Below are 25,823 nucleotides of genomic sequence, written 5' to 3' on the forward strand. Positions count from 1 at the left end.
ACAAATGCAAAATACAAAGCATGTAGCTAATACCTTAATCAGCAGAAAAACAACTGTGAAACACCATATACATTTTGATCCCAAATAGGAGTCTCAACCTATATACATATTCAATTGCCTATACAAGACTTGCTCACACCACTTCTGAATATGCTATTTACCTTGGGACTAAACATTTAACTGTAATCCCAAACCAGATTTATAATAGGCAAATATTAGCTCATATAACACTTATCATTATAGTTTTACTACATAATGCTAAAGCAGTAGATATAGAGAAACACTAAATTAAGCACAGCTTGTATTCCATCAAGTTTCTACTCGAATTACACAGTCAACATGAGCCAGAGAGATACCTGGAAAGCAAAAAAAACAGAAAGATGAGAAGATTAGCAACAGGCAATAGCAGTCAACCTAGATTCAACCACTCAGCAAATGAAATCAGCTCAGGAATGTCAATGGAACAGTAGAAAAATAAATCCAAAAAACCAGCTCTAAACCAACTCTTGAGTCCCAGATTCAAGACCTTTCTAATCAGATGCCATGACTTGAAAATAACCTTTTCAGAAATTTTTTAAACTAACACTAGAAATCCAGAAGCTGAATTTTAAAGTAATTCAAGCAATTTCAACAAAAGAATCCAGAAAATCAAGTTGTTATTTCTGAATTCACTCCTAAATTCCCAGCCGTTTTAGTTTTTTGTCAGTCTTTTTCTCTTCAAAAATCCCCTTGAGCTTGAAGAAATGGATAGCTTTATAGGCAAGGCACTGGGGCAGCCTAAAGAAATCAGATTTTCCATTTTGACCCTTTTCATATTTTCGTTTTTGTTCAAAAGTCCTTAGTTTAAAACATTAGATTTCATGTAAGTCCCCACCCCAACTTCTTAGAAGCTTCCTAATTCAGTTTTTAAGATTCCCTCCATCAAACTTCCCAAACTAACCTTTAAGACCCCACTATTTACTTCAGAATTCCAGAGGTGAGCCAAACTGACCCGACTCAAACTGGTATGGGTCTGAGACCCAAATTGAATTCCCTCTTGGGCTCCTGATTATTTTAAAACAAAGCCCAGTTCAAGCCAAGCAGAAATCCAAAATGAAGGATTGACCGAATTGGGAATTCAAGCCAATCAGAGAAAAAACCAAAAAACCTTTTAAGAGGAAACAGAAACAGAAGACAAGACGGGGATGAACTAAATGATAGAACCAATGAATTAGACATGCTATTAAGCTAAATATGCAACATGGATGGACGAACAAACGAACCTATGATGAAGAGAAGAAAAACGAATACAGCAAAGAATAAAATGAAATCAAAATGACAAAAAGAAATCATGCAAGACCAGCAAACGAACAGAAAATACCTAACAAGGACGGCCCACCTTGAAGTCACTCTTCGACCTTTCGATTTTGACCGAAAGGGGTCTTAATCATGTGTTCTCAGAGGAAAACACATGAACAAGATCCCTCTTGGCCTCAATCTTTACTAACTCTGCCGATTTTGAGATATTAAAATTTTAGGTTTCATGTTTCGATTTAAGATTCGATGAGTTCGGGCAAGATTTGAGGGTAATGGAGTGTGGATTTGGAAACATGGGAGTGAGGGGGTTCTAGGGTATGAATTTCGGGTGGATTGGGGGTGGCGCCGCCGGCGGATGGTGGTGGGAATTTGGGGCGGCTGCTAGGGTTCTAGTTAGTCTCTGAGGGATGAACTGAGAGAGATGAGAGATGGTGAGGGGGAAATCTGAGGTTCCAACAATTATATACTAAACACACGCTCAGTTCCTGTCCGTTGAATGAAAGGAAATCAACGGCTCCGATTGGATAACAACGAAACGAGGTCGTTTGGTTTTAGTGGGGAAAGGGACCGGGTATGGGCGGATTCGGGCTGGTTTGTGAATGGGTATGGGGCGAAAAGAATTTGGGCCTGCTGAAAAATCAACTGAACAGCCCAACAACTTTTATTCCCAATTCCTTTCCTTTCATAAATTCCTTTTCCCCCTTTTTTAATTATTTCGAAACTTTTTTTTTACTTTCCCCCTTTTTAAAAATAAAAATAAAAATAAAACCTACACTAATTCCCAAACAAAATTGATCCTAATAAATTAAATTAATTAACTAATAATTACCACAATTAATTAAAAACCCAATTAAGGAAAAACTACCAAAATCAAAAACTAAACTTAAAATGTGCAAAATAAATTATATTTTATGATTTTTCCCATTTTTATAAAACAACTAATTTGTTAATTAATCCTAACATGTAGAATTAAATCCTAAATGCAAATTCAACATGTTTTGGTATTTTTCATTAATTAAACAAAGTTAACATGCGCAGACAAATGCAAATAATTAACGAAAAATGCTATAAAATCTACGAAATTTCAAATAATGGAAAATTTTATTTTGTTTTGAATTTGTGGGAGTAATTCATATAGGGCAAAAATCACGTGCTTACAGCTGCCCCTCTTTGCTCGGGAACACGAAGAGTTTTCGTGCAAAGATAAAGTGAGCGGATACGAGCGATTTTTTGCCCGTTTGAATACTCCGTGGGAAGCATTTTTTGAAAGATTTTTGACCGCACCCTGCCTCTGAGGTTGCCTACATATTCTTGGCTATAAAGGAATCAGGTCAGTGTAGTTCGGGAATGTTTGGTAGCTGGGACTACCATAAAGCTGTGATTTCACTATTGTTGTTGTTGCTGCTGCTTACTGAACCCCCTTATTACACCATGTCAAAATAAAAAGAAGCTAGACTAGACTATGATCTATGAGTTACAAGAGATCCTATCTATATCTTCAAACTTGCTCTTGCGGTTCCTGTTGCCATATTGACTTGTATTCTCCCGGTGAGACCCCTTTGTTGCCGCCTTGAATTGTAATCTGAGATGTTTTCCCTTTCTCCATGTGGATGCCTGACTGCCAACTACACTTGAGATATTTTCCCTTTCTCTAGGTGGACGCCTAACTGCTGAACTTGAATGTATTCCCTGATCTCCAGGCGGGCTCCTGATTGCTGCACTTGATATGTATTCTCATGCTCTCCAGGCGGGCTCCTGATTGCTGAACTTGAAATGTATTCCCATGCTCTCCAGGCGGGCTCCTGATTGCTGAACTTGAATGTATTCCCATGCTTTCCAGGTGGGCTCCTGATTGCTAAACTTGAAATGTATTCCCATGCTCTCCAGGCGGGCTCTTGATTGCTAAACTTGAATGTATTCCCATGCTCTCCAGGCGGGCTCCTGATTGCTGAACTTGAAATGTATTCCCTGCTCTCCAGGAGGGCTCATGACTACTAATTTGAAATGTATTCCCTGCTCTCCAGGCGGGATCCTGACTTCAACAAAATAGACAAAAACAAAGAAAATTTTCTGCCCCAGTTTGGTATATGGGCACATATGTAAGTGTAAAACGAATCATATTACCAAATATCAATAAGAACTTGAAAGCTAAAACTTGAATTATACTCCCTTATTCTCCAGGCAGGCTCCTGACTGCTGACTTGAAATGTATTCCCTGCTCTCTAGGAGGGCTCCTGATTGCTGACTTGAAATGTATTCCCTGCTCTCCAGGCGGGCTCCTGATTGCTAAACCTGAAATGTATTCCTTTGTTCTCCAGGCGGGCTCCTGACTGCTAACTTGAAATGTATTCCCTGCTCTCCAAGCGGGCTCCTGACTTCAACAAAATAGACAAAAACAAAGAAAATTTTCTACCCCAGTTTCAATCAAAGGAAAATCTTGTCAGTTTAAAATGGTGGTTAGTTGATGGCATTCTTGCTTAAGGTATCTTCGCTGCCATGTTTTGTTTTTGACCTACTTTCCCGAATTGGCCCTGAACCGCTTGACTTTATATCTGACTTTAAAACCCCATGACCTTTGACGACCCGAGTGTTCTATACCCATACTGTTGTTTTACACCTTTGGTCCCTTTATCTAAACCTTTTCATCTCCCATGACATTACCAAATTATTCCACCGATGAAACTTCCGGTGATTCCTTGTATCCCACTTTACATCATGCTGTCTTTGGTATGTTCTGGCCAAACTGTTCTTCACAATTTTGGAAGTTGGTAATGAGCTTTGAAATCCTTTCTCATTTGCTTTGAACAAGACTGACATTGAAACATCTTAGAAAAAATAAACCCTAAAAGAAATGAAATGCAATGACTTTGAGAGTTAAGGATAAGAAGAATTCAAAACTGGGTGACTGCTAAAAAGGGAAAAAGAAAAGAGACTTATCTGAGTAGAACAGCTGGTACCAATGATCATGACATGCATTTCGGATTAATCGCCCCAGTCTGTCTAACCGATCAACTTTCAGTTGCCATACTTTGTTGCCCCGGAACTCCACAACCTGATTTCTTCACCCAAACCTTGACCTTGTTCATCCTACGGCGCCCTGAAATGTTTTCACCAACAGACCTCTCTCATTTGTTCATCTCTCAACTCACTTTCGCCTCAAGGTGCCCGTGAAGGTTTTCACCAATAAGACTCTCTCATTTTTTATTTCTCTCAGCTCCCGTCGCCTTATGGTGCCCGTGAGGGTTTTCGCCAATAAGACTCTCTCATTTTCATTATTTTTCTGCTTGGACCAGAGTGTTGCCCCTGATATGAATCACCCCTACCTGCTCGACTTGGCATTTCTCGAATACTGATCAGAAGGTCTTTCTTTGGACCGTAATGTAGGCTTTTGGATATGGTTAGAAAGAAAGGGTATCAAAGGCTCTAAACAATTCAAATAGGTTAAAAATAACAACTTTCGGAATCATATTTCTCACAATGACCATAACTTCTGCCCCATTTTCTTGCTCAAGGACTTTTGGATTTTGTTTTGATGAGACCAAACCGTGAGGCTGCCTATGTATCCTTAAAAGGAATTAGGTCGAACGTAGCTCATGTCATAGAAATTGCTTCGTTGTTGCGATTTTTCTTTTTCTGTTCTTCTTCTTTCCTTTCTTTCTTCTTTTTCTCTTTTTGTTGCATTGTTGTTTTGTTATTTTGTTTGTTTTTTTCCTTTTCTTTTCTCTCTTATTTTTCTTCTTTTTTTTCATTCCTTTCTCTCTTTTTTTCCTTCTCTCTTTTTTCATTCTTTTCTTTTCTTTTTTCCTTTCCTCATCTTTCGCGTTTGTGTTTCTGATCTTTGCTACTGATTCCAAAAGAGGGATACAAAAGGATGTAAATAAGTCTCAAAGGGGGTAGCAAAGGATAAAGTGTTTAGATAGCAGAACAAAATGCATTCGTCATTCCAATCTTCAAAATATGCTAAGTACAAGCAAATACAATTTAACCAAAGAAATCATACATAATATCTTTTGACTGCATCAGAATTGATAGCCATTTCTGCACATTTGCCTTCTATATCTGTTAGATATAAATCACCATTGGACAACACTCTTGTTACGACGAACGACCCCTTCCAGTTTGGGGCAAACTTATCTTTTGCTTCAGCCTGATAAGGAAGAATGCATTTCAATACTAACTGACCCACTTCAAACTTCCGTGGACGCACCTTCTTATTATATGCTCTTGTCATTCTCTGTTGATACAACTGGCCATGACATACTGCTGCTAATCTTTTCTCATCAATCAAACTCAATTGTTCCAGGGGGGTTTTAACCCACTCATCATCGTCAATTTTGGCTTCTGCAACAATCCGAAGGGATGGAAGTTCAACTTCCGTGAGTATCACTGCTTCCGTGCTATATACCAACAAATAAGGAGTTACCCCTACTGAAGTGCGAACAGTAATGCGATAACCCAACAATGCAAAAGGCAGCTTCTCATGCCATTGCCTGGACCCTTCCACCATTTACAAAAGTATCTTCTTTATGTTCTTGTTGGTTGTCTCGACTATTCCATTCCCCTTGGGGCAGTATGGGGCGGAATTGCGATGTGTAATCTTAAACTGTTGACACACCTCTTTCATCAAATGACTGCTGAGATTAGCCCCATTATCTGTGATGATCACCTTTGGGATCCCGAACCGACAAATGATGTTTGAGTGCACAAAATCGACCACTGCTTTCTTGGTCACAGACTTGAAAGTTTTAGCTTCCACCCACTTGGTGAAATAATCAATGTCCACTAGAATAAACCTGTGCCCATTGGACGCTGCTGGCTCGATTGGCCCAATGACATCCATGCCCCAAGCAACAAAGGGCCATGGTACGGACATTGTATGCAATTCAGATGGTGGGGAATGGATCAAATCTCCGTGCACTTGGCACTGATGACACTTGCGCACGAAACTGATACAATCTCGCGCCATAGTGAACCAATAATAACCTACTCGAAGAATCTTCTTTGCCAGCACATGCCCACTCATGTACGGTCCACAAACTCCAGAATGCACTTCTATCATGATAGTTGTGGCCTGTCTAGCATCTATGCATCTCAACAATCCAAGATCCGGAGTTCTTTTGTACAGAACCCCTCAACTGAAGAAAAATGCGTTTGCCAAACGCCGAATTGTTCTCTTTTGATCACATGTGGCTTGTACTGGATATAACCTCATCCTGATATACTCCTTGATATCATGAAACCAAGGCTCACCGTCAAGTTCTTCTTCCACCACATTACAGTAAGCATGCTGATCATGGACCTAAATATGCAAGGGGCCCACATAAGCCTTATCTGGGTGATGTAACATTGATGCCAGAGTAGACAAAGCATCAGCAACCTCATTATGGATCCTTGGAATATGCTTGAACTATACTGATCGAAACCGCTGACAAGGATCATGCAAACATTGCCGGTACGGTATGAGTTTTAAATCTCGTATTTCCCATTCCCCTTGGATATGGTGCACTAGAAGGTCCGAGTCTCCCAAGACCAAGACTTCCTGGACACCCATGTCTGCAGCCAACCTCAAACCCAAAATGCACGCCTCGTACTCAGCCATGTTGTTAGTACAGTAGAAATGAAGTTAAAGGGTAACAGGGTAGTGATGCCCCGTTTCAGAAAGTATGGCTCCTATCCCAACGCCCTTCATATTAGCAGCTCTGTCAAAGAAAAGTTTCCACCCTGGCTCCCCAACTGGTCCCCACTCATCAATGTGCATGACCTCTTCATCAGGGAAGTAAGTCTTCAAAGGCTCATATTCCTCATCCACTGGGTTCTCAGCCAAATGATCGGCCAATGCCTGGGCTTTCATCGCAGTCCTAGTCACATAGACGATGTCAAATTCTGTGAGCAAGATCTGCCATATTGCAAGCCTCCCTGTAGGCATAGCCTTCTGAAAGATATACTTTAACGGATCCAAATGAGAGATGAGGTAAGTAGTGTAAGAGGACAAATAGTGCTTCAACTTCTGTGCTACCCAAGTTAGGGTGCAACATGTCTTCTCAAGGTGAGTGTACTTAACTTCGTAAGACGTGAACTTCTTGCTAAGATAATAGATGGCTTGCTCCTTCCTACCAGTGATGTCATGCTAACCCAATACACAGCCAAAGGAATTGTCCAGGACCGTCAAATACAGAATCAAAGGTCTCCCCGATTCTAGTGGCACCAACACAGGCGGGTTTGATAAATACCCTTTTATCTTATAAAATGCTTATTGACACTCGTCTGTCCACTTGACCGCGACATCTTTCTTCAACAGCTTGAAGATAGGCTCACTGGTTGTCGTAAGCTAAGCAATGAACCTGTTGATATAGTTCAACCTTCCTAATAGACTCATCACTTCAGTCTTGTTTCTTGGAGGTGACAATTCTTGGATAGCTTTAATCTTTGAAGGGTCCAATTCAATACCTCGGCGGCTGACTATGAATCCCAGCAATTTTCCAGATGGCACACCGAATGGGCACTTTGCAGGATTAAGCTTAAGATTGTACCTGCGAAGCCTTTGGAAGAACTTTCTCAAATCTCTGACATGGTCAGACTGCTTTCTAGACTTTATAATCACATCATCCACATAGAACTCGATCTCTCTGTGTATCATGTCATAGAATATGGTTGTCATTGCCCTCATGTAAGTTGCCCCAACATTTTTCAAACCAAATGGCATGACTCTATAGCTGTATGTTCCCCATGGCGTGATGAATGCCGTCTTCTCTGCATCTTCCTCATCTATTAGGATTTGGTGATAGCCCGCATAGCAATCCACAAAAGACCCAATCTCATGTTTGGCACGGTTATCAATCAGAATATAGATATTTGGCAGTGGAAAGTTATCCTTGGGACTCGCCTTATTGAGATTACGGTAATCAACACATACCCTGGTCTTGCCATCCTTCTTTGGCACAGGTACTACATTGGCTAACCAAGTGGGATACCGAGTGACCCGAATAACTTTTGCATCGAACTGCTTGGTAACCTCTTCTTTGATCCTCACACTCATATCAATTTTAAATTTCCTTAGTTTCTGCTTGACAGGAGGGAATCCCGGGTCAGTGGGCAATTTGTGAACCACCAAATCAATGCTTAAACCTGGCATGTCATCATATGACCATGCAAAGATATCTTTGTATTCAACCAAAGAGAAACTAAGATAAGTGTCCATAATGGACACTTATCTTAGTTTCTCTGATATTGTCTGGGTCCCCTAAATTGATTGCTTTTGTATCACTCAGGTTAGGCTTGGGTTTTCTTCAAAATGGCTTAGTTCTTTAATAATCTCTTCAAAGGCCTCATCCTCGTCGTATTCTGATTCATTATCACACTCTTTTTCTTGAATTACTATTTCTGAATTAGATTGGCTTTTGAGACTGGGCCGAAGATTCCTCATGTATGTCATGTTATTGAAACCAGCATAAAAAGGGCTATACAAGGAAGAAAAGAAAACAAAACTGTCAGGAATGAGGAAAAGGGAAATTGCATTTTATTGAAAGTAAAAGATAATAAAGTTTATACATCCAAACAGACAAAACATAGAATCTGAATTACAACCCTGGAATAATCCAGATAAACTGAAAGAAAATCAAAGCAAACTACCAAAATTCCTTCCTGGCGGGGAGAGGAGTAACTTTCCAATTGTTAATATTTGCATCGGGCCCAACAAATTGCACATCTGCCCTGCTAGAATCCTCTCCAGCTGCCACCATGTTCACCTCGTCAAATAATTTCTCAAACCTTTCAAGTAACTCCTTATTAGGACCAACCACAGAACTGGGAACTGTTGTTGCTGGGTGTTTCTTGGCGTCAGGCCTGACAAATGATTTGGAGAGATGCGGGATGGGCTTTGGGAGGACCCATGCCCTTTGTTTCAGCTTTTTGGCTCTTTTTATGTCCGCAACTGTGGGCTTGAACCCCAAACCAAATGTATCCAAGTTTTTGGGGAGAGACATCGGCTGTACGATACATTGCAGAGATGCACCCAAACCCTTTCCTGGTACAAAACCATTTTTCAATATTTCAACGGCTACCATGACTGCTGCAGCGGCTGCCCTTGGCGCTGGAACACACTTCCCTTCTGGAATTTTCTTTACCGATACCGTGTCAAAAACCTGATAAACTCATGGCCCCTTGTCGTCTTCAAAGTCTATGAACGGAACAATGGAATCATTGTGGGCACACAAATTATCCTCGCCGTGCACAACAATTTCCTGTCTATCCCATTCAAACTTGACCATTTGATGCAGAGTAGACGGACCGCTTTTGCAGCATGAATCCAGGGCCGACCCAACAGCAGGTTATAAGAAACAGCCACATCGAGCACCCGGAACTCCATGGTAAATTCAACAGGCCCTATTGTAAGCTCAATCACTATGTCCCCGACTGAATCTTTCCCTCCACCGTCGAATCCCCAAACGCAGATATTGTTCTTGTGAATTCTTTCATCGTCCACCTTCAATTTGTTCAAAGTGGAGAGAGGGCAAATGTTCGCACTAGAACCATTGTCAACAAGTACTCGGGTAACCACAGAATTTTTGCATTTCACCGTGAGATAGAGGGCTTTATTGTGCTCAGTGCCCTCCATGGGCAACTCATCATCAGAAAAAGTGACTCTGTTTACCTCAAATATCTTGTTAGCTATCTTTTCCAGGTGGTTTACTGAGATTTTTTCAGGAACGTGGGCCTCATTCAGGATCTTCATCAAAGCCCGACGGTGCTCATCTGAATGGATCAATAATGACAATAGTGAGATCTGAGCCGGTGTCTTCCTCAACTGCTCCACAATGGAATAGTCCTGCACTTTCATCTTTCTCAAGAATTCCTGTGCTTCTTCTTCGGTCATAACTTTCTTCACTAGCACTGGGTTGTCTTTGGAGCTTTTAGCCTTTCTCAATTCTTCAGGGGCAAAGCATCTCCCCGATCGAGTCAAACCATGGGTCTCACAAGCTTCTTCTTTAACTTCTTTCCCCTTGTAAGTCACTGTCGCTCGTTTATAATTCCATGGGGCCGCCCTGCTGTTGACTATTGGTAATTGAGTTACCGGCTTGATAGTGACAGGGTCTATGCGGGCACTTTCCACAATTACAACAGGCTTGTTCGCCACTCCTGGCACAACCACTTTCGCTCTTTCATGTTCCCTACAACGTCACTTGAGGATCCCTTCTTGACCACCACAGATGGTTCACTATTTACCCCATTCAACTTGATCACGGACTTTTCACTTGTTGACTTTTCAAACGGCCTGGCTTCACTGGACCAAATCATCATGACAGTTTGCAAAAGCTTCTTATGCTTCCCTTCCTTATGCACTATCTCAATCATATTTGTCTCATGATGGGCCGGTAATGGGTTCTGGTTAATATTAGGTGCCTCCGGAGCTTGAACCTCAATCCGATTAGTATCAATGAGCTCTTGAATAGCTGTTTTCAATTGCCAACATTTCTCTGTATCGTGCCCTGGAGCACCAGAACAATATTCGCAACTCACAGAGTGATCAAGATTCCTCGGGGGAGGATTTGGCAGTTTCGGCTCGATCAGACTCAGCATACCCAATTGTCTCAACCTGTGGAACAAACTGGTATAGGATTCTCCTAATGGAGTGAAGGTTTTTTTCTTCTACAACCTCTCGTTCTTAAATGCTTGGTTGGCCGAAAACCTGATCCAGGAGGATTTTGGTATGCTCTTGGGGGTGAATTGGCATTTTGTGGAGTTGGGTATGTATTTTGTGGGACTGGCGCACGCCATTGTGCTTGGGCCAGAGTTTGGCTATATGTTTGGGCATGGTGGACAGAAAAATGGGGGACTGGTGGTGGGTAGTGGTGTTGTGCTGGGCTATATGGGGTATGCGGGTAGGTTTTGGTGGTGGGGTAGAGGCTGGCTATAGTAATGTGATGGACCCCTGGGTCCGAACCAAGCTCCTGAATCAATCGTTGCTACATCCCCTTTCTTCTTCTTTCCAATTAATTCCCAAGTTCTGCTTTGAATGGCCTGGGTGGTTGCCTTAATAGCCGAGTAACTCATGATTTGTTTTTCTTGAGCCCCTATTCTACCATGCTGCCCATCTTTACCACTTCATTGAAGGACTTGCCTACAACTAATATCATACGACCGTAATAAGTAGGTTCTAAGGCCTGTAGAAAATAATCCACCATTTCACTTTCTTTCATTGGAGGGTCAACCCTTGTTTCCTGCTCTCTCCACCTAAAACCATATTCCCTGAAACTTTCATTGTGCTTTTTCTCAAGTTTTGTCAAAGACAGACGATCCGGAATAATCTCGAGATTGTATTGGAAGTGGCAAGTAAATGCCTGGGCTAGATCATCCCATGTGTACCATCTTCCGTGATCCTGCCGAGTATACCATTCTAGCATTGATCCACTTAGGTTCTGACTGAAATACACCATTAGCAACTCGTCTTTCCCGCCAGCTCCCCTCATTTTGCTACAAAACCTCTCAAATGTGCCACTAGATCATCGTGCCCATCATACAAATCAAACTTGGGCGTATTAAATCCTACCGGCAGCTGCACATCTAGAAACAGACATAGGTCTTTGTAAGCCACACTTACTTGACCTCCCAACCCTCGCATGTCTCTGAATGATTGTTCCAGGATTTTAACTTTCCTGAACATTTCCTCCTGCTTGGGATTTTTAGATGGTTTTTCGGTTTCCGTAGGGAGGTCAAAATGAGGAGTGTAGGAATAGGGTTCGGGAACCTTGAAAGTGGGCTACGGGGGGTAATACTGGTTGTCGTGAGTATGGAACAGAGGCTCACAGGAGGATCAGTGTAATGCAGTAGGTGGAGGTACCACAAAAACATGAGTGACTAGTGGAGGAGGGTGCGAGACTTGTTTGGGTGGTGGAGCCTGTGATGTATGGGAAGTGGTGTCATAGCACTGTTGGTAGAGGGGAAAGGCCGGAGATGAGTTCACAATGGGAGGTTCCTGGGTTTGAGCCAATGGCGGGATAAAAGTAGGGTTGGCGAGATAAACTGGCGGTGGGTGCCCTTTTGCCCATGCTTAGTACATTTCAGCCATCTGCTGCTTCATCTTATACAACTCATCTTTCAGATTAACCTCTGATTCTTCCACCACTTTTGACAGATCGGCAATACTTGCCTCAAGTTCCTGGTTGGCCATGTTCAGCTTGTTTTTGGACCGGGTGTTGTAGGAGTGAGTTTCCAGAATGCCAATCAAACTAACCACCTGCCTGACCGGAATCCCATCAATAACAAACTTGTTAGCGATTAGGGCTTTAACAGATAGGCAACCACACATTTGAGGAGTGAATGCACCTAAGCAGTTAACCGTTTCTATTATGCATTTGATCGGTTGCTTGCGTCATTCCGGCTTTTCTTTATTTCCATTTGCAAGTTCTCTTTTCTCTCTCCTTTTCTCTTCTCTTTTCTTTTCTCTCTTTTTTATCCTTTTCTTTCTTTTCCTTCCTTTGCTCGATTTCCTTTTTACTCTCTCATTTTCCTCTCTTGTTTTGTCATTGTTTCCTTCTCATGGTTTTTTTCTCTCTCTTCCTTTCTTTTTCGCACTTATTTTTCTCTCCTTTTCTTTTCTTCATTTTTTACTTATCACTCTTTTCTTTCTTTTGGGTTATGATCGAATCCTATGGAGATTGCCTACGTACCATGATCCCGCATGAATCAGACCGAGCGTAGTTCTGGAGAAATAAATAACAAAATATTTTAGGATTTTCAATTTTCATAAAAAGCAAATGTTTTGATTACAAATACTCAAAACTAACAGACTCCAAAAGCAACTAACAGACTCTGATGAAAAGATGCAATACAAACTCCAAAAATAAACTATCATAATCCAACAAATGAAAATACAGACTCGAAAACAACTGACAGACTCCAGCAGAAAGAAAATACACACTCAAAACAACTGACAGATTCTAGAGGAAAAGGAAATACATACTCAAATGAAAATCATGAATACATTAATGCTCCTGGTGCCCGCGGGACATCATTCGGTCTCGCCGCGGGCCTATATGCGAGATCCCTTTGAAGTCTATCCAAGTCACTCATTATCTGTTTAACAAATGTCATCACTGCCGCGAAGAAGGTGGTGTGAGTCATATCCTCATAGACTTGGAACTTCACAATAATGTAGTCGGCGATGGTTCTAATTCTCTCTCTTATGACACCTTTTTCTTGCAGCAAACGCCCGATCTGCTGGGCCCTGGCTTTCAAAGTTTGCTCGGCCACATGATTCTGCTCCTGAAATTGTTGCAAATCTATTTCTAATTGCGCCAATGCTGTATAACAATGTTCTCTTTCAGCCTTGAAATCTTTTGCCTGTTTGATCATTTTGTTCTCCGCGGTAATGACCTTCTTTTTTAACCTTGCAACCTCATTGTCGTACTTTTCTTTCAATTGCTTAATCAAGCGCGCTCGTTCATCTGCATTCTTAGCCAATTGCTTTCGAGCCCTGGCTAGTTCAGTTTCTGCTTTGTTGAGTTCAAAACTGTATTCGCCCACTTTCTGCCTCAGGTTATCTATAAGTTTTTTCATCTTTGGCACTTCGGGCGGGGTTTTCTGCCGCTATTTTCATTTTCTAAATTTGGGCTCGAAGGGCCTCATTTTCTTTGGCTAGCTTTTTTTTTTCACCTTCGTCCACCGCGGCTTGCAAGCTATTCTCGAATCGAAGTTCTTTGACTTGTCTTTCCAACTTTCCGATTGTGGCCCTGTACTCATTCTCCTTGGCCAACCAAGCCCACTGTTCTTGCGACGCCTCAACGAATTCTTGAATGTAAAGCTTTTTGGATGGTCTTTCTGGTTCGGCCCTTGCAGTGTTCTTCTTTCTATACCAAGCAAGATAGGCGGGTGAGACTTCGCCTCTAGATAGGTCACGCACTCGAGTGTTCACCGTCAAATACTGGCATTCTTTCCAAATAGAACGAACTGTTTCTTCATGAAATTGGCCGTCGGAACTAACCTCGACCACATAAACACTAAGATCTTCATATGGGTGCATCACCTGACACCTTCCCAACTGTCTCATCACCCGGTAATGAGCGTAGGGCTGAATACCTCGCAGACCCATTAGGAGGAAGTAAGACCAGTGGAGGGCATATACACAATTTCTTCAACAGGAAGCCAACCCAGTGTCCATTCTATTTGTCCTGCAGTGATGGAACGAAGGCGGGATACCCAATCTCCAAACCCCTCTGGCAGCTTGAACCCTGAAATCCTTGTGTCAAACTCTTCAATGCAACTTTTCTCTGTGTATCTGTAACTCATATACTGAGGGCGATGACACAGGTGCTCGATCATCCACATCTGTAATAGCAAATTGCATCCCTCGAAGAAATTTGCCCCAGTTTTACAAGCTGTGAGAGCTCGGTATATCTCAGACACTATCATAGGGGCAAGAGTGCTCTTGGCGTCGGTAATCAGGACCTTGACGACTCCAGCCACCCGCAAATCGATATTCCCTTCTTTTCGGGGAAACACCACAAGGCCTAAGAAAGCTACCATGAAGGCGAAATGCCTATGCTCATCCCATTTTGTTCGGTTCCCTTTGCTACAAACCATGCTTTCTGGATCGTTGAACCCTCCTACATGCCCGTACCTCTGGTATATAAAACGTAGAGTGGAAAAACCACCCTCCAACTCGTAGTACGGAACTCCCTTGCTTATCTTTAGCAAATCCATGAATTTGTGAGAGTTAACGGCTCTTGGCACGATCAGATACCTATGCCTCAGCCCTTCAGTACTTTCCATGTAACCTGCTATCTCTTCCAAGGTTGGGGTGAGTTCAAAATTCGAGAAGTGAAATACGTTATGGGCCGGGTCCCAAAACGTAACCAAAGCCTTTATGATAACTCTTCTAGGTCTGATCTTTAACAACCCGGTGAGACCTCCCAAATGTAGACTGACCTTATCTTGCTCCGATTTTCCCAGATCCTCCCACCACATATGCAACTCCAAAGGGATCTTGTTCCTAACTGTTATTGGCAAACTTTGACTCGTGCTCATTCTGCACATTTATTAGGGTGATTAAGTAAAAAAAATCAAGACTCATTTGACTCAAAGACAAAGTTGACATTTTTTTTTAAAAAAAATAAAGATAAAATCCGATTTTGCAAATACAACCTTTCGGCACCTCAAATACGAAGATTTTAAGGCTGTGTTGGCTAACCGGCGAAAACCTTGAAAAATGACCACAAGCGGTTGTTCTTGCAAAAGCAGCCTTCCGGCGCCCTTTTAGGGACATTCGGCTATTTTTGACAAGAATGGCATCACCCTAATTATTTTCAAATAAAAGTAAAATTTTTGTTCTTTTGGGCTATTTTTGCCAAAGGGAAATTGGACCCGATGAGGGTTGCCTACGTATCCCACATCCTGTGAGAATCAAACTGGCGTAGTTCGGGCAATTTTAAAACAAAAACCAATTTTTTTTCTTTTCTCTTTTTTTTTTTCAAAATAAAACATTTTTTCCTTTCAAAATTTCGGCAGAGTTTCAGTACCATTTGGACATTGGTTTCTCAAAACAGGTGATTATCTCATTTAGCCCTCACACTGCTATTCTCTTTTTTTCAACTTTCTCCTATTATTCAAAAGTCGGTCAGCATGCGACTCCGATGCAAATAAATGCACAAGTAGCAAGTAAGATGCATCAGGATGGTCTTTTCATTTCAGGTACACATGTCCTAGACAGACCCAACCTCTGTGTTGAGTCTCCAAAGTCAAAATGCACATGATGCAAACAAATATTCCTACTAGGGATCCGGCATGAGGTATTGTCATACTAGGTTTAAAAACCTGGGTTTATTTGTTCTAGACCTGGCTTACCCTAGCGGACAACTCGAGCCGGGGGGGGGGGAGCTGCGTACCGGTGACCAAAAGATCATTCGGCTTTGCAACTTGTCCAAACCTCATTCTATTTGGGATATGACACTAACAGAAGGAAGTCACGACCAGCGTGCACTCCTCGGGAGAGAGAAGAGAGGGGTTTCGTAGCAGTTTATATATACAGTTTAGATAATATCAAAGCGGTAAAAAGCAACATTTAGCACATTAGGCCCAACATGTAATAAAATAAGATAATAAATAAAGACAAATGTAACAATTCATCTAAGCTCGAATTCTGAACCCTGAACCAAAGATTCTGGGTTCGATCCCCAGCAGAGTCGCCAGAGCTGTCACACCTCTTTTTTTCCTACACCCCCGAGAGGGAGTGTATAAGAGAGTTTTTTCCAACTTGAAGTGACAATCAAAACGGGATTATTTATTTATTAAATTCAGAGTCGCCACTTGGGATAATTTTATGGTGTCCCAAGTCACCGGTTCAAATCCCGAATCGAGGAAAAGATTGACTCTGTACTACAGTCCGCGAACCAGAAATCGAGGTAAGGAATTCTGTTAACCCGGGAGAAGGTGTTAGGCATTTCCGAGTTCCGTGGTTCTAACACGGTCGCTCAACTGTTATAATCAGCCTATTATCTAATTTTAATACATTTTTAGCCTATGTGCATTTTATTCTTTTAAATCGATTTTATTTAATTATTTTTAGGAGAGATTCAACATCATCTAAAACACGTCTTGAACCACGTCACATAAATGCACCCGCAATCTACGACACATTTTATTTAACATTGTTAGGATTTTAATTTGGGTCACATAAATGCGCACCCGAGTTTAGGAAAGTAATTTTTAAAATAGTGCGCCTAAAGCAACTACGCGTTTTTCAACTTTGCGAGGGCCATGGAAAATTCGCTAAATGGACCGCCTCGATTTCTAAGGACAAAACATTAATTAAATGATGGCCGTGCATTTAAGATTTTTGTTTGGCACGGCACACCTCGAATTATTCTAACCAAGAGGCTGCTAAATTAAATTATGAGGGCCATAATTATATCTTACTTAATACGGCTCACCTCAAATTTGCTTTTAAGAGACCAATTAATTGACTAAGGCAAGGTTTAATGTGATTCTAATATTTTTTGCCAAGGGTTCGAACCTGCCCAACAACTAATGGGCCTTGGTTAATACGTACTCTTAACCAGGAAACGGGGCATAAGGGGCGAAAATGATCCAAGTCATATTCGCAAGTATTTGGGCCGAAGGTGAGCCCAATTTCAGAACCCCGGAGCTACCTCAAATAGGACTCAACATTGAGCCTTCACAACGTATAAGCAGTGATTGAAACAACAAAAGATCGAGATAACTCCAAATGGATAAACAAAGAATTACCATATACACAACAATTTTAAAATCATCCTTTAATTGACCAATGGATAATTACATGAAAGCTTTAGCAATGCCATGATTTTGAAAACAATTAGAGGTCTAATTCTTAAGCAACTGTACAGCAGATGACTCTAAATTTTCAAAGCCTTAAATTAACTTGAAGTGCTGATATAGAATTTAAACCTTAATTAGACTTCAAATTAATATAACTTATAGGACTAAATAGCCAAGCTCTTACAATAACCGAACATGCTCAATTGAATACTGACAGTATCCAAATCAGCAATTAAAATCCCATTTCACCTGAACCTCAAAAATCAGACGAAAGTTCTCAACATGGCTTAGGCATTTCACACTTAGTAAAAAAACAAATGCAAAATACAAAGCATGCTTGTTAATCGTAGCTAATACCTTAATCAGCAGAAAAACAACTGTGAAACACCATATACATTTTGATCCCAAATAGGAGTCCCAACTTATATACATATTCAATTGTCTATACAAGACTTGCTCACACCACTTCTAAATATGCTATTTACCTTGGGACTAAACATTTAACTGTAACCCCAAACCAGATATATAATATGCAAATATCAACTCATATAACACTTATCATTACAGTTTTACTACATAATGTTAAAGCAGTAGGAACAGAGAAACACTAAATTAAGCACAGCTTGTATTCCATCAAGTTTCTACTCGAATTACATAGTCAACATGAGCCAGAGAGATACATGGAAAGCAAAAAAAAACAGAAAGATGAGAAGATCAGCAACAAGCAATAGCAATCAGCCCAGATTCAACCACTCAGCAAATGAAATCAGCTCAGGAATGTCAATGGAACAGTAGAAAAAAATCCAAAAAACCAGCTCTAAACCAACTCTTGAAGTCCCAGATTCAAGACCTTTCTAATCAGATGCCATGACTTGAAAATAACCTTTTCAGAAAATTTTTAAACTAACACCAGAAATCCAGAAGCTGAATTTTAATGTAATTCAAGCAGTTTCAACAAAAGAATCCAGAAAATCAAGTTGTTATTTCTGAATTCACTCCTAAATGCCCAACCATTTTAGTTTTTTGTCAGTCTTTTTCTCTTCAAAAATCCCCTTGATCTTGAAGAAATGGATACCTTTATAGGCAAGGCACTAGGGCAGCCTAAAGAAATAAGATTTTTCATTTTGACCCTTTTCATATTTTTGTTTTTGCTCAAAAGTCCTTAGTTTAAAACATCAGATTTCATATAAGTCCCCACCCCAGATTCCTAGAAGCTTCCTAATTCAGTTTTTAAGATCCCCTCCATCAAACTTCCCAAACTAACCTTTAAGACCCCACTATTTACTTCAGAATTCCAGAGGTGAGCCAAACTGACCCGACTCAAACTGGTATGGGTTTGAGACCCAAGTTGAATTCCCTCTTGGGCTCCTGATTATTTTAAAACAAAGCCCAGTTCAAGCCAAGCGGAAATCCAAAATGAAGGATTGACCGAATTGGGAATTCAAGCCAATCAGAGAAAAAACCAAAAAACCTTTTAAGAGAAAACAGAAACAGAAAACAAGACGGGGATGAACTAAATGACAGAACCAATGAATTAAACATGCTATTAAGCTAAAATATGCAACATGGACGGACAAAGAAACGAACCTATGATGAAGAGAAGAAAAACGGATACAGCAAAGAATAAAATGAAATCAAAATGACAAAAAGAAATCATGCAAGACCAGCAAACGAACAGAAAATACTTAACAAGGACGGCCTACCTTGAAGTCACTCTTGGACCTTTCGATTTTGACCGAAAGGGGTCTTAATCATGTGTTCTCAGAAGAAAACACATGAACAAGATCCCTCTTGGCCTCAATCTTTACTAACTCTGCCAATTTTGAGATATTGAAATTTTAGGTTTCATGTTTCGATTTAAGATTCGATGAGTTCGGGAAAGATTTGAGGGTAATGGAGTGTGGATTTGGAAAGATGGGAGTTAGGGGGTTCTAGGATATGAATTTTGGGTGGATTAGGGGTGGCGCCGCCGACGGATGGTGGTGGGAATTTGGGGCGGCTGCTAGGGTTCTAGTTAGTCTCTGAGGGATGAACTGAGAGAGATGAGAGATGGTGAGGGGGAAATCTGAGGTTCCAACAATTATATACTAAACACACGCTCAGTTCCTGTCCGTTGGATGAAAGAAAATCAACGGCTCCGATTGGATAACAACGAAATGAGGTCGTTTGGTTTTAGTGGGGAAAGGGACCGGGTATGGGTGGATTCGGGCTGGTTTGTGAACAGGTATGGGGCGGAAAGAATTTGGGCCTGCTGAAAAATCAACTGAACAGCCCAACAACTTTTATTCCCAATTCCTTTCCTTTCATAAATTCCTTTTCCCCCTTTTTTAATTATTTCGAAACTTTTTTTTACTTTCCCCCTTTTTAAAAAAATAAATAAAAATAAAACCTACACTAATTCCCAAACAAAATTGATCCTAATAAATTAAATTAATTAACTAATAATTACCACAATTAATTAAAAACCCAATTAAGGAAAAACTACCAAAATCAAAGACTAAACTTAAAATGTGCAAAATAAATTATTTTTTGTGATTTTTCCCATTTTTATAAAACAACTAATTTGTTAATTAATCCTAACATGTAGAATTAAATACTAAATTCAAATGCAACATATTTTGGTATTTTTCATTAATTAAACAAAGTTAACATGCGCAGACAGATGCAAACAATTAACGAAAAATGCTATAAAAATCTACGAAATTGCAAATAATGGAAAATTTTATTTTGTTTTGAATTTGTGGGAGTAATTCATATAGGGCAAAAATCACGTGCTCACAATATTACCTTGTCTTTGAAAGAAAATCTTATTTTTTTCTTGACCCTTGATGAAACTCCAATCCGAGATGATTTTATACCATTCTCAAAAGGTGAATGGTAAATTTGGATCAATATTTTTGAAGAATTTGGTTAAATGGAGTTTACTTATTTCACACTGTCACGATCCGGAATTCCCACCCTCGGGACCGTGATGGCGTCTAACATTTCACTTGCTAAGCAAGCCAACATTAATTGTAGTTATTAACCATTTTTAACAATTCAAATCAAATGAAAACCAATAAGATGAATAAGCTGAAATAAAGTAGATAAAACTGATAAACGGCGATATCCAAATACAAATCCTAGAACTGGTGTCACGAATATACGAGCGTCCAGAGTACTAAAAATAATAGTCTGAATGGAAGCATAACTGTCTGAATTGAAATAGACAGCTAAGATAATGTAGAATGGGACTTCAGGGTTGCGAACGCTATGCAGATGTACCTCAAGTCTCCGTCAAGTACTAGATCCGAGCAAATATACTAGACGCCGCTAGGACCTATGCTGGAATCTGCACAGGAAGTGCAGAGTGTAGTATAAGTACAACTGACCCCACATCTCTGTACGTGCCGAGCCTAACCTCGACGAAGTAGTGACGAGGCTAAGGCGAGTCACTTACAATAACCTGTATGCAATAATAATAATAATAATAATAATAATAATAATAATAATAATAATAATAATAATAATAATAATAATAATAATAATAATAATAATAATAATAATAATAACAACAACAACAACAACAGGAAAGGAGAAACGGAAAATGAAAGTAAGGCAGTTAATTTATGAAAATAAGCTCAATCCTCGCAGACAGAGAACCCAGAATAACCGATCTCATAATTTCATATAACAAAACTGGAAACCAGCACACTAACAACAACGAATACAATATACACAAACTGTTGCGGCGCACAACCCAATCCTACCGTACACACATAATCCTTCCTTATTCCACCATAACATCATTTATCAGTATCAAGAATCACATATAAAATCCGTTGTTGAGCGCAACTCGATCCCACCATATCATCAAAATCAATATCAAAATTTCCCCTTATTCTACCATATCACAACTGTTGTAGCGTGCAACCCAATCCATAAACAAATTCAATAAATATAACTAAATCCAATAGCTCAATTACAAGAATATCTACAATTAAAGAATATAAAAAGCAAAGTAATAAAGGAACCACGTATTAATTAAAGGATTTCTACAAATAATACAAAAGCAACAAGATAAGTCAAGTACGTGACAATTAAGGTGCGCAAGTAAGACAATTAAGGCAAGTAGCAATTAACCACGTAGTCATAGAAGGGACGAATAATTCAATACAAGAATAACTAATGACAAGTAGCAAATTACGACATAGAAAGCAATTAAAGCATGTAATAGTTAAGGCATAGAATAAGATAATTCATGAAATATGAGAAGCATGGAATTATTTTGACATTATATATACATTCGTCACCTCGCATATACGTCGTTACACATGTAATTCACATAACATATAGTTTACGGGTTCCTAATTCCCTCAAATCAAGGTTAGACCCGACACTTACCTTGCTCCGCAATCAAATCAAAGCTCAACTGAGGCTTTTCCTCTAAATTCGCCTCCAAACCAATTAAGTCTAACTAAAATCAACTCAATATCATCAAACAATGCTAGGAAAATCAATTACAATGGATAAAGTTAAGATCTTTATAATTCTCCCAAAAAGTAAATAAAAGTCAACCCGGGGCCTGCCCGGTCAAAACCCGGGTCGAATGATAGATTCTGACTACCTATGACCCCCCGAGTTCATGTATGTGATTAGTTTCAAAATTTGAATCCAAATCGACTATCAAAACTCAATTTCTTATTTTTCAAAAACTTGATAAGGATTCACAAGATTTCACTTTGATTCCCATAATTTTAATGCAAAAATCTAAGATAAATTGATGGAATATGATTAGAAATGGATTAGAATCACTCGCCCAAAGTTTATATATGAAATTATCTCTTCAAAATCGCCTCCTACCGAGCCTAGGGTTCCAAAATATGAAAATGAGGCTAAAAATCCCGTCCCTTAATATATTGTCCAGTCGCAAATGCGATTTGCGAACCCCACAAATGTGAAAAAGTCAACATAAAAGCAAACTCCCCACATTTATGTTGTCATCACAATTGCGACAACTTGTTCGCAAATGCGAACATTGGATCTCCGCAGAATCGACCAAATGATCGCAAATGCGATCTCTGCTGTTCCTAGACCACCCTCGCAACTACGAACAAAATGTTCCCAAATGCCACCATAATAGACCATGCCAAACATCACAAATACGATCCCCCACCTCGCAATCGAGGTCTGCAGACCACACCAGCAACAGAGAGTCTTCAGCTATTCTCCAAAGTCCAAAATCAGTATGTAGCCTATCTGAAACTCACCCGAGCCCCTCGGGCTCCAAACCAAACATGCACATAAGTCCAAATATATCATTCAAACTCACTGGTGCGATCAAAACACCAAAATAACACCTAGAACTACGAATCGAATATCAAAATATATTAAATTTTCAAAGAAATTCAAGAACTTGCAAATTTACAACTAGACATCTGAATCATGTCAAATCAACTCCGTTTTAAGCCAAATTTTACAGACAAGTCATAAATGGTGAAATGAACCTATTCCAAGTTTCGGAACCAAAATTCGAACTCGGTAGAAACAAAGTCAACCTACGATCAAACTTAGGAATTCTTTAAACCTTCAAATTACTAGTTTTCAACAACCCACGTTAAATCAAGTTAGAGACTTCCAAATTCGATTTTGGAGCATACACCCAAGTCCCAAATCACGATACGGACTCACCAGGACCTTCAAAAAATTGATTCGGATCCATTTATACAAAATGTTGACCATAGTCAACTCAAGTCATTTTAAAGACAAAAATTCACATCTTCTTAAATTTTTTACAGGCAATATACCTTATCACCCCCCTAAACTTGTCACGGATTATTAGTTACAGCCTTAAACTATTCGTGGTCTTAATTACCCCCCTCAACTAGGCCTTTTGAGAGCCATTATCCCCATGGATGCTAATGTGGCAAATTGTGTGGGTGCACTCGCCTGCCACGTGGATTTTTCTGTATATGTGGCATTTTTTTGAAAAATAAAATATATTTTTACCTTTTGAAGTATGTTACTTTTTTAAATAATTTTTTTCGAATACAATTTATAATAAAACTACATTATTTAGGCTAAAATTTATTTATCTAAAAATAAGAAAGTTTTAGTTAATCTTTTTTTTTTGAATTTGACCTGAAAATAAAGATTTATATAATTGAAATAAATAGTCAAGGCATCTAAAAAATTATAAAAATACATAGTTTGAAATTAATTATTTTGGCTATAATTTTTTATATAGCTCTAAATTATGGTGCTCTAAAAATATACTTTTTTACATATTTTACATGAAAAAGTAAAAATACACAGTATATATATATATATTTACAGATTTTGCCTGAAAAAAGTAAAAATACACAATTGAAATAAATAGTCATTATATCAAAATAAAAAATAAAAAGAGTGTACAATATTATTATTTTTTGCAATTGCTCACTCTTTTTATTTCTTGATACAATAAATAGTCATTATATAAAAAAATTATAGGAGAATACAAGACAATTTGTTGATATTAAATATATGAATAGAGCAAAAGTGTAACAGATGACAAATTAAATACTTACGAATAGTATATTTGAACAAATTTAAACATCTTCGCTTCTTTAGTATGTATGATACTTAGAAAACTATAGATACAATATAAGCTAACATCTTTCTCTAAATCACTCTATGATGCGACCCCTTGTGTGGGACTTGCAATCAACACAAGGCAAAAAGAAAAGCTCGTGATCTTGTATATTTATGAAATTCCTTTGGACTACTTTGTATCACAATTGAAAAGCGCTTGAATAGTACTTTTCTGGCTCCAATAATCTAAAAAAAGAAAGAATTGAGTAGTTGAAATGGGCAAAAGGATTTAAAGTGACATTCACTTTCAGACAAGGATTTTTCTTTCTAAATTTATCTTAGGTTCACGGTTCACCCAGCTCTAATTATTGTGCCCAATCCATATCAAATTTCCCACATGTTTTGCAAGGTTATCTGATTTGTCGCAATAACATTTTTCGTAATTTTTCTCTATAGCATAAATTTGGTGGAAAGAATAAATAGTTACGCTAGGTTAATACTTTTTTTTTACTCCCTCCGCCTCATATGGCATACTTCCTCAGGGTCATTTAGTTTGATTAATCTTTAAATTTAAATCAAATTAGAGCAACTTAATATTTTAAAATTAAAATTTAAATATTTAAAAACTATACGAAAAGTACTGGTATAAATTTTATATTATCTTATATCAATATAATAAAATATATATTATAAAATATTGAGCAAAATTTACATAGTTCGAATATCAAAAAAACAAAAATAACACATAAAAAGGAAGTATCACTTTTACATGCGGTTAATTCCGTTTTGGATTTTGCAATTGAATTTTGTCGCTTTGTTCTAGCATAAGAAAAGTGAAACCACAACCCAAAAAGGAGAATAGGAAAAGTTGGAAAAGGTTCGTTCCACACTTGACGAACAGCTTTTATTTCTGGAAAGCTGGCTAAATGTTCGAATTGACAACTTAACTTTTTTCTGAACATTATTAAACATTTAAGTATATACATAAATAATTAGTAATTTGGTTTATTACATAAACCTTAGTGAATAAATTAAATTGGTCGATTTTAGATAAGTAACTTCTATATTGTCTTAATAATTACTCCCTCCCGTTTAATTTAATTGATTTTTCGACCTTTTTTGTAATCCACAATATTTGATTTTTTCAAATATCAATAAGGAATTAACTTCGTTTTCCAAGATTTTCCTTGGTGTAAAGAGCCTAAGAGTATTTGTAATATTTTCAATAAATAAATTATGGTTAATATGGTCAATTTCATTGTTGATTAATGTTAAAAGATGAATTCCTTAATATGTGTAAAAATAATAAAAAATTTAATTAAAGTGGACCGGAGAAAGTACCAGGTGTAATGATTGTATGATAAGTATCTATCCATCTTTAGGAGAAGCAATTTATCCCCTCAATGACCTTCATGGACTGCATCTATAATTCTATATTAGTAAGGTCAGAAAATTTTGAATGCTTAAAGCAAGAAAAAAAAAGACAAATAATTACACAAAAATCTGTCTTCTTGTTTTGCATACTAATATCCAATTTACACAATCAGTTGACTGAACGAGTAACTTATTTTTGTGTTACACAATTGTATGAGTGTTGTCTTCGATTGACAAGTGGAGTATGGATCCAAATGAGATTCTGTGTCTAGCAATTTCACTTGTCAAACATAACGCTGTATTGTGGTCTG

At 38.8% G+C, this 25,823-nt stretch overlaps 1 protein-coding gene across 1 annotated transcript; it reads right to left on the reverse strand.

Annotated features, from left to right (window-relative positions):
* Positions 1-326: 326 nt before the first annotated feature.
* LOC138875457 (uncharacterized) lies at positions 327-5,803 on the reverse strand. Its single transcript, XM_070154288.1, has 3 exons — positions 5,558-5,803; positions 5,297-5,443; positions 327-356 (listed from the first exon to the last, which is right to left on the reverse strand). Exons 1-3 carry the CDS (start codon positions 5,801-5,803, stop codon positions 327-329), a joined length of 423 nt encoding a protein of 140 aa, XP_070010389.1.
* Between the last annotated feature and the right edge of the window lie 20,020 nt (positions 5,804-25,823).

The sequence above is a fragment of the Nicotiana sylvestris genome, chromosome 8, assembly GCF_000393655.2.
Source record: "Nicotiana sylvestris chromosome 8, ASM39365v2, whole genome shotgun sequence".
In the NCBI taxonomy this organism is placed as follows: domain Eukaryota; kingdom Viridiplantae; phylum Streptophyta; class Magnoliopsida; order Solanales; family Solanaceae; genus Nicotiana; species Nicotiana sylvestris.